General features: G+C 40.1%; 2 protein-coding genes across 2 annotated transcripts in view; both read right to left on the bottom strand.

Annotated features, from left to right (window-relative positions):
* Positions 1-2,410: 2,410 nt before the first annotated feature.
* Positions 2,411-5,956, bottom strand: LOC103918058 (chromosome unknown open reading frame, human C1orf158). The gene is made up of 5 exons (XM_009325296.1): positions 5,942-5,956; positions 5,476-5,616; positions 4,347-4,460; positions 3,293-3,470; positions 2,411-2,667 (listed from the first exon to the last, which is right to left on the bottom strand). Exons 1-5 carry the CDS (start codon positions 5,954-5,956, stop codon positions 2,411-2,413), a joined length of 705 nt encoding a protein of 234 aa, XP_009323571.1.
* Positions 5,957-6,287: 331 nt separating this feature from the next.
* Positions 6,288-10,299, bottom strand: part of LOC103918056 (arylacetamide deacetylase-like 4) — a 4,561-nt gene continuing 549 nt past the window's right edge. Inside the window, exons 2-5 of the mRNA XM_009325295.1 lie at positions 10,100-10,288; positions 8,243-8,459; positions 7,752-7,815; positions 6,288-7,062 (exon numbers count right to left, since the gene is read on the bottom strand). Of these exons, the coding sequence (XP_009323570.1) occupies positions 6,288-7,062; positions 7,752-7,815; positions 8,243-8,459; positions 10,100-10,288 (1,245 nt within the window). The remainder of the gene's footprint in view (positions 7,063-7,751; positions 7,816-8,242; positions 8,460-10,099; positions 10,289-10,299) is intronic.

Genomic DNA, 10,299 nt, shown 5'->3' with positions numbered 1-10,299 from the left:
ACATTTTGTAGGAAAAAAAGGGGGGAAAAAGCTTGATTGTCAGTGCTATTCTGCCCGAAATTTTGTCTTGTAGAATATTTGAGCAATGTGTTTGAGGTAAAGATACGTTCATTCAATTTTTGTTAGTGGCTGGTTGGTGTTTGATTCTACCTTCGCTGAACTCAGATCAAGAAATGGAGAAGCCTTGATGCTTGCTTTCATGAGTTCAGCTTGAGGCTTGAGTCACCAAAAAGCTAGCTAGATATCTGTGATGCATATTTAGTATTGCTGAAGTGAAAACAGCTAATCAGTTGAACAGTTCAAAGCAGATATTTTGCTACCGGGTATTATTAATCACAACTGAGTTGTGCATTTTTCTATTTAAGAAGCTCTCTATCAAAATGCATTTCATCCAGTTAGCTAGCATGCTTTGTTTCGTTCCTTTGGGTGTCGTAGTTGTATATTTTACTTGTAAATGGCTCAATAGTTGAACAGATGAGACCTGTGCTTGGGGAGCCCTGCCCAGTCAGCTTACAGATTTGGAATTAATGTTTTCATACAAATTTCATAGGTGGTACTTGTGCATCTCAGTAATTCCCTGTACCTCAAGCTGGTGATTTTCTTCCATGTATGAGCTTTGGTTTTAGAAGCACAGTAGATAATAACCTTAAATGTTTCATTTACTATAAATATTTAATAATTGCAAATGATTGATGACTAGATTTTTAAGCAAACTTGATAGAGTTGTGTGAAATTAAGACTACCTTTGTATAATTGTCTAAGCTGTATGCTAAATATTATATGGGCTTTGTTGTGCTATCAACATGCATGCCTGATTGGTATTTTCATTAAAAAGATTAGCACATGGGTAACAAACAGAAAAGTACACTTTTTATAGTCGTATTGGCAATAAAATTAATCTGGATGGGCTTCCTTGTAGATACAAGAATTTCTGTATCTGCCAATTTTCATTCCATTGTAAGACATGCCTTCTTTATGGATGATTGTAAAGATGTTTTTTCAAGAGAATGTCTTTTTTTATAACACAGCACGAATATCTGGCTGTGTTTCAGTAACTACTTTCACCTATTTTTCTTTCAATTTCTTCTTATTGCCTTTGATCTCCCCGGGCTTTGAAGCCAAAAAAAAACCCACATAATGCTTGTCTAATTATCAGGGCTCTTGCAGCTCTAAAAGATTTCATTAACAATGCTGCTTTCTGATTCATGCAACCAGCTGAGGGTCTGTGTACCTCTCTGCAGATGTTTTTGGATGTCTCACAGATCAGTGCAGAATCACCTTGCCAATAGGTGCCAGTGTTGCTCTGCACACACAGCTGAATTGTCAATGTCCTTCAGTTGAAAATCCAACCTTGAAAAAGCAAACCTAAATCACAGTGACTAAAATGTTGCAGAGGTAAAACTCTGTACAGACCACAGCCAGAGGCTTGTCCATGCCAAGACTAAGGTATATGCTTTATCTTGTTCCTAAAAATAATTATATTATTGCTAATCTTGAGCAAAATTGATGAAGAGGTAAGTATGCATTGAATTAATTCTAGATATATTTACTCTAAGCCTTTAACGTGCTGCAAGTTTATTGTTGAGCCTCAGACCAATAGCAGCTGAACCTTGCAGATATCTCCTCTGGACCAAATGTGATTTAAATGCAGAAGTTGCACATCAGTGCAATAAGAATTTGGCCTTCTGTCAGCACTCTTTACGTAGGTCGTTCACATACTTTCACAACTGAGTAAACCATCAGGGTGGCCTATCCTGCAGCATAAAGGCCACCTACAGCTATTTCTTCTAGGTTTACTCTTTGGTAATGTAAGGTCAGCTGATGCAGTTCACTTTGCAGCTTATCTACTGTTAAGTGCCATTCAGTATGTAAAGCCAAGGGCAATCAAGGTCTGCTTGCTTACTGCATTGGGAGAAACGTTGGTTCACCTTGTCCTTAGGTATGCAGCCATTTCATATGTTTATTTTATTCTTGGATGTTTCAGACATATTATGGAATAACCCAAGTTTCTTGTCTCCGTTTTCTTCAAAGAAATGTATAGCAAGCTGTGAAAAATGAAAAAACAACTAAGGACAAAGCAATTAAGAGATTTATATCCTTTCAGGTTCAACCCCACTCTGTTGTGGTTTTTTTTTCTTACTGCAACTGTTCATTGAATAGAAACTAACAGATGAAAATTTTGTTTTCAGTGATTTAATATATCTTCTGAAATATTCCCAGCCATCTGCAGGTCAGAATGTAACCCAGCAATTTGTTCTAACTAGTAAACAGCCCTCTGCCTATATAACCTAATTCTCATTCCTTCTGCGTGGAACAGATCACTCTTGCATATATGAGCAACAAGCTATATTAAGTAGTACTTAAGATCACCCTAAGCAGTTTACACAGAGGCATCCCTTGCTTTTCTGTCTCACACCAGTTGGCCAATGGCTTGCAGATATTTCTGACACCCTTCATAGGCCAGGATTCTACTGTCGTTTTGGGGAAGATGTCCCTGGCTGGAAGGGAGGTCATGAGTTTTAGCAGGTTGTCTCAGTTGACAAGTAGCAAAAGCAGAAATCGGTGGGCTTTCATAGGAAATGGTGTAGACACTGTTCATCACTCCAGCTTCTTTCTTGTGCCATTTTTTCATCAGGTGCTCAAGAAGACCATAGTTTGTGGGTGGCTCTGAGACAGGAAATGATTAAATGTTAAAAATGATAGAATTAAATTTTTGGTCCTGGTGTTTTTACTCCACAGTTGTCATAGGGAATATTTGTACTATTTTGACAGCAGATTAAGGACAAAACAGATCTTTTTGTTCCCAGGGCATGTATGTCTACCCTCTGGCTGGAAGGGAAAATCACTGTCCTATATCAATAGGACAGCAGTAATGGTGTAAATGTAAGGAGTCCTAATTCTTTATAGTCTCTCTGGTAGATATTAAAAAAGTCAGCAGAGCTGTACATGTCACTTAAATTCGGAAACATAATAATACCCCGTGAATTCTCCTGCTAGTTGTATCTCACAGCTCTCCTTGGTTTTAGCTGGTGTCTTGCATTATTGCATTGGGGCAAGAAATCTGTTCATTGACATTATCCTTTGCTGCTTCCTGTGGTGATTATTATTGTATGGATAACATTTCCACTTTATCAATCAGAAAAATAAGCTACTGACTTGGTAAGAAACTAGCCAAAAGTCACCACAAGATCCATTTTCAGAATTAAAACAGAAGGCTGTTCCTGGCCCTAAGTCTACATATTGACCACTGCACCATGTTCCATCTGTTTAAATTAATAATGCCAAAAACTACCAAGAATGGGGAAATCTGTTTTCTGAGGAATCCAGGCAAACTTGCGTCCATTCCAGCTGCGGAGGGGAGGCAGCACAGGGTTGTAACCGTGTCTATTGTATTTATCGTCATACTCCGATACTAAATTTCGGCTTCTTGGTTCCTCATGATGGGTGAATAAGTGCTGTATTGGCAGGCCCTGAAATGAGATGTACGTGAAACCATGCCATTTGTCTTTGTACATAGTATTCAGATGGCTTAGTGTGCTTTTGAGTCAGACTGTACTACCAGTGATATCACAAAGTTTTGTCAGTACTTATATTACTTAGAATTTAATCCCTGAAAATAAGGGCATTTGCATTTAAAGTAAAGTAAATTTCCAGTTAAATTAAGCAACTACATCTGTATGTCATGAGATCTGATTAGTCTGATTTCAACACATGCATCACAGATTTGCAGATACATTTAAGAAGCTTGCAAATGAAAAGCTGATTGTCTTGTGCTGCTTAAGTGTTTCATTGTGCACTAGCATTACACATACTGCTTTCCAACTGTCTGTCAGGAGAGAATGATAAGAATATCTTAGGGTGGAGAGGCACCTTGGAGGAAGGGACATTCTAGCAGATAATACTTGTGGGAAAAGTATTGTGAAAGATCTGGGACTCATTTAAGTGCAGTTTGTTCCTATGTATCAGAGGCGTGCTGATGGAAATAATCCTCTTTTACCAGCAAGCTCATATTATAGCCCACGGAATGTCCTGAAGACACAAATACCCCATCCTAGCTGACAGTAACATGCTGATTTTCTCCATGTGCCCCGGTCACCCTCTGAGGCAGAGACTGGGGAACGACCAGAGTACCAAGAAGCATGTGCCGTTTGTCTACCTCTGAAAGGCATCCTACTTTAATCAAACATACAAGGGAGATCTGGATCCTGTAAACTGGCCACGAAGCTGCAGTGCCTTCTTTTAGGCATATAGTTGTTTAAGGATATAAAATATGATTTAAGTATTAGTTAAAGATCATTGCTGTTTCAAATGTTGGCACACGCAGCCCTACATTTGAAATTTCTTACCTCAAATTTTTCCATCATGGTTCTTCTTAGTGTTTGGTCTGGTTTGTGATCCGGGAAGCAAATGAAGTCTGTTCTGTATATGCTGCTGCCGAGTTTCCCAATGTCTTTTATAAACTAGAGAGATACACAACACTCAGTATAGCTAAGGCAATCTGATAATTACAGAAGTTCTGTTCCAGTGCTGCCTTCTTCATCTATGCATTTAAAAAGCACTTATTTCGAAAGAAGTCTGTGCTATGTACTTTTTCTCAGATGGTAAAGTCAGCTGGTATAATCACCATTGTAAAATTCTGGCTTGATTCCTTGGTGTAAATATAAGATACTGTACAGCCCTTGAAAAATTATTCATGGTGTGGTGTTAAATATTTTCACCTGCCATGTGAACTATCATCTGAAAAGGGCAAATGAACCCTTTTTTTGTTTTTTGTCCCTTTGTTCCTACTTCTGCCACAGCAGGCCAGTCTCTGCAATATAGGCAAGTATTTTGCTCCAGAAAAAAGAAAAAAGTCTAAAGGAAGTAATTTTAGCAGAGTCAGGAGGATTTGCCCTAACAGCTCCAATATTGAACCTAAGTGGCACATTTTGACAAAGTTAAATGTCTCATGATAAAATTTTGCTCAGCTCTTAAGCAGGGCATGCAATCTATCACTGCTGTTGTTTATACAAGCAAATGAAACCGATATCCAAATTATTTGAGATCCTCTGATGCAAGTAATAAGAAGTATTAACTTACAGAAGGGTTAATGAAGCCTCTCCTGTATAATGTTGGTGTATATTATTAAGTTGTATATATTGCTGTTGTATAGTTGTACGTAAGTTGTAGAGCAGTCTGAAGTGATTGCCATGAAAAGTGCTACAGGATTTTTAATTGGCTAATGTTATGTCTGGTGTGAACCACACAGTATAACCCATGCTCAGGCATTGCTTCTGTCCTGGCTTAGAGAGAAGAATGGCAGATCATAAACAAAATTAATTAATGCAGGCCAGGCAAGACGCTTATCTTTCTCCCTTTTATTACTCTTCTGAGATGAGCCTGGACTCTAGCTTACGACTGCAGTAGTATACCACCTCCACAGCATTGGTTCTGACCCCCTCTATTCCTGCTCTCACACTTCCTTCCTGATCTTACCCTTTTCCTCTCATCCAGCCAGTTTCCAATGAGAACTTTACTAGAGTATTTCGGTTCAATTTTCCACCAATCCTGTCCATCTTTTTGCGATGCAATCATATTTCTTTGTCTCACCAGCGCTACCCTCCCCAGTTGTTGGAACTGTCAAGTTCTGCGGGTGAAAGATTACTCAGCAGTCCAGTGCTAAAACTAGGGCAGAAAGGGGCTCCACTTCTGCCTGCCTGTGTGCTGAGAAACGTGGGTGATGTGTGGAACTGCTTGGCCATAGAACCATTTGTGTTTGCTATCCCCACGGTGACTGTCGTTCCAGTAACCACATTCTAGGCCGCATCATATTTACTGTTGAGCAAAACAGTGGCTCCTAACCCACTGAAGTCAGCTAGGTTTTTTTCTCTAATAAAGTTCAGAATCAGAGCACAGAGTATGTCTCAAAACATTGTGATGTAAGTGACATACTCCTCTATACCAGCACACCACACATACCTGCACAACACACAGTCTCTCATCATAGACAGTCTCTCATCATATCACATTTTATTTTAAACAAGTGGGACAAACCAGGATGTCCATTCAAAATAATGTTCTTCTTTATTGACAGAGCTAAAGATAAGGGCTTGCAGCATGGTACAAGCTTGTATAAGGTTTGCATATTCCATGTTCCAACTAATAGCTGGAATGAGGTTCTGATGAGCCTTGTTTATCATTGTTAATGGCTGCCCTTGATTGACTACCCATCACCTGATATTAAATATCCTAAAAAGATATTTTCCTAGGTTGAGGCATGAACAGACTCGTGGAATCTAAGATGTTTACTATAAGCTTTTTAGGAAGTTAACTACGCTGTCCAATCCCCTTTTTCCAGCTGGAAATGAGAAACCACAATAATCATATAGGCTTATGATTCCATGGAATCCATCCTCAAGGTGGTACCAGGTCACTCGAACACCGTTGTCCTCCAGTCTCTTCTTGTAAAGCAAGCCGTCGTCTCTTAGCACATCATACTCACAAGTCAAGATGAAAGACTCGGGCAGCTGGTGAATAACAGCATCTTCAGCTAACAGTGGACACGGGTCGGGCTCACAAAGTCTTTTCACTGTCTCATAAACTTCAGCCTTGAATTCGTGGGGCTTGTGTGGTTTGTAGCCTCTGACCTTAAATTTTTCAGGGATGTTATCTGGACTCACCCACTTCCTGTACTTCAGCCTCATATCTGGAGGAATGTGAGAGCCCTCCAAGACCTCTTGCATACGCAATGCATCCCCATTTAGGTACTGCAAAGCAAAGAAGGCGGCACGTTCTCGGAATAAGAGAGGGACTCCCCGATTCTGTTGATAGGATGGTAAATTGAAGTCCAGTGCCTGAAGGCCCGGGTAGATCAAGATCTGAGCGCGTAGTCTGGGGAGGTCTGATCTACCTGCAAGGGTCTGCTGAACAGCAGCTGCCAGATTGCCGCCAGCACTGTCCCCGCAGACAATTACATTGGCAGGATCCACCCCATAGTGCTCTATATTCTTCATGAAGTGTATGGTGGCATTAAGACAGTCTTCATACGCAGCGGGGTATTTGTGTTCAGGAGCTAAACGATACCTAGTACACAGGAAGAGACAAGTATAAGAGAAGGAAATGTCATTAGTATTAATCAGGAAATGGTATCGTATGCTGCCTTCCAGCCCTATGATTTCGGGGTGATTTTCCTCCAGGTCAGGATATTCATTACCTCCTAAGCAGGCATTCCTCAGTTAGTGATTGTGGATAAGCTGCAAACTGTGTATTCCATCACAAGGACTCAGTAAAGTAGGATTGTCTTCTGATTAAGAGTCTGACTGAGACTTTGTACATTTCTCAGTCATGCTGAAAACTCCCTGTGTATTCTTGACAAGATAATTTAATAATTTTGTGCCTCTGCTTCCTGTGTCTAAAATGGGAGTAATACAGTGTGATGATTCTTTTTCTAGAAATCACAATTTTTTGGAGCATCTTATTACATGTTCATATGTTCAGCACAAGGAAGACATTTTACCTAAGTTTTTGATTGGCTTTTATAGATTTTCTTAGTGTGCCAAATATTTCCATTTGGGTCTTTTCTGAGTATATCAGGGCATGAACAGTTAAAAGCTGTGAAATCCCCGTTATCATTATTTGTCTCTTTATGGACTTCACTGAATTCTATAGAAATTTCTCTGCAAAAAAGAACATCTCCAAAACCAGTGCAGCTCTGCTGCGGCACCACAGCAACAATAATCTCCCAACAATAGAACTGGGTAGGGTTCACTTACTGAACAGATACAACTACCGATTCACTTTCTCTGGATATGTAGCGGCATACTTTTTCATAGGTATCTGGAAAATAAATATTTTCATTAGTGCTTTGCTATTGCCCTAATCTTTGAGACAGCTAGGGAATGTTCATTCCAGAAAGGCATGCATTTGTCTTCAGACTTCCTCCCAAATCACACGCTGAAACCTCCTTTTATTTCAGTGTTATAAAAAGATGAGAATGTTCTTTCTACATTAGAATCATAGAATCGTAGAATCATTAAGGTTGGAAAAGACCTCTAAGATCATCGAGTCCAACCATCAACCCAAGACCACCATGCCCACTAAACCATGTCCCTAAGAGCCTCATCTACACGTCTTTTAAATACCTCCAGGGATGGTGACTCCACCACTTCCCTGGGCAGCCTGTTCCAATGTTTAACCACTCTTTCAGTAAAGACATTTATTATAGTAAATTGCATTACTATAATTCCTCCTGCAAATATCTTACCAAGACTTCCAAATACCCAGCCTCCTCCATGAAAGAAGATGATACCTCTCCTTCGCCCATCAGAGGTAGCTTTAGGCTGATAAACCCTCACAGGTACTTTGTTAAACTGCAGATCCCGGATAAAGAGCTTTGGATCCACCCCTAGTTTCCGTCCTTGTCGCACGTATCGGCCAAAAGTGATTTGACTGCAAAGTCCAGTCTTCTCCAAAATCTTTCCCTGTTAAAGGTAAAAGAAATTAAGGCTTCTTGAAAAGTCTTGAGTTAGCCAAGGTATAAAAACTCTGCATCATACTTACACTGAACTGCATTTGAGGGAAATTTTAAAGAAACACAGAGCTTGTGTCCCCCCCTCCATGTTGTAATGTTGTAAAATATGAATACACTATAAGAAGATATAATAATAACAGCACAAGAAATTAGAATAACTACCGTGAGGACTGTTCAAAGGGGAGGATAATGGATATGCAAGCACCTCCCAAACACTCTCTAAAAGGCTTCTTGTATACTAAGTACTGATAGGAGAGTTCATTCTAATTGGTTGGTTGGTCCTTGGTTTTTGCCTTAATAAACCTGGGGAAAACAGTGAGGAAAAGTAACTCCACAGCTGGTTTTCTTGATAGGAATGTCCAGTCCTAAGAAAGTAAGAGATCCCAGGAAAGAGTCAGCAAACAGTATTTGTTTTAAGTTTGCCTAGATTAGTTTTACCAAAAAGGACAAGTTCTACCTTTCATCACACAAGCTGGAATCTGAAGAATCAGACTGATAAATTTAGGCTTCACATAGAGCAATTTGATCCCTGTTGTCTGATAAAAATAGAGCTCTCTGATTCAAGAAAAATATTTTTCCCAAGTTCTCACATCCTACAGACTGTAAAAAATTTACTTCCATTACTCAAATCCAGTGTCATTCTAATATCACATCAGAAATTTTATATAGGCCACCCAAATTGGCTGTTGTCCTGCACAGCTTTGTGCTCATTCTTGTTTCATTCATACTTGATAACAACCATGAAATGTCGTATACAGAAACAGCAATAAAAGCTTTAATAGTTCTTCATTGTATAAACTAATATTCCTGAATTAGACCATAGAACTCAGTGAATTTCCAAATCTTCAGTGCTGAGTTGTATTGTGCAAGTTAGTTACTGCTTTTTATTTGCACAACAGATTTACTGAGCAAAATCAAGAAGCTTCCTTTCCCAATGCTCTTGCAATGATCTTGCAAGCTAGAATATAAATCTGATGTAATAAGTGAACAAACAAGAAGTTGGGAACCAAGTTAATTAATGGAATCAAACAAATAAACTGTTACGGTTCAGTTACTAAACAACATCCCAATTTTAAATGCCCAGTGAGAGTCTGTCTTTATCCATTCCCTTGTTGTCACGGGCTAGTGGGATTCAGGAGAGCTGGGTAGCTTTGTCAGTAAATTTTAAGAGGATGTAAATGGTTTAAGAAACAGTGTGGAGGAAAACAAGGTCTGTGCGATAGCAAAGGCGATGTTGTGGCTAAAGGAGCGAAGGAGAAAACTAAGTTTTAAAAAAATTAAAAGATACAGCAAGTGACAGAGGAAGAGTTTAGGAGAGCTCTAATGCTGTTTATGCAATGCTGTAAAGGGAGTCCAGGGATTAAGTAAAGCGGCCCTAACCGGATTTTGTACCATAAATGTCAGCCGTGGCAGGAGCAGTTGAAGGGTTGTAGTTGTCCCTGTGCAAGGTGACTTCGCCTAAAGCTGAGGGCAGTTATCAGCTAAAACACCAGCTCAGCTCTGAATTCGAGACTTAAATCAACACCGCCGTTTGGCAAACTCTGCTAACAAGCCCTAGCATGCTACTTCTGAACGTGAAATGGGTTTTGCCCGTGACACGAGCAGCGTCCCCACTGCGGGTGCTCCTCCGCAGCGCTCTCCCCTTGATGTGGAGCCGCAGGCATCACATGAGGGCGGCGGGGGCACGCGGATCTTAATCCAGGCTCCTTCTGTTTTTTGCTTCCCCAGCGCAGTCCGTGGGCCGGGGCTTGCCCGGGCCGCCCCGGCTTTCGTGCAACCCTTAGGCGGGG

Source organism: Pygoscelis adeliae, unplaced genomic scaffold (assembly GCF_000699105.1).
Source record: "Pygoscelis adeliae isolate BGI_AS28 unplaced genomic scaffold, ASM69910v1 Scaffold36, whole genome shotgun sequence".
NCBI classification, from domain to species: Eukaryota; Metazoa; Chordata; class Aves; order Sphenisciformes; family Spheniscidae; genus Pygoscelis; species Pygoscelis adeliae.
The sequence above is the reverse complement of the archived record's forward strand: the minus strand, read 5'-3'. Positions and strand labels throughout refer to the sequence as shown.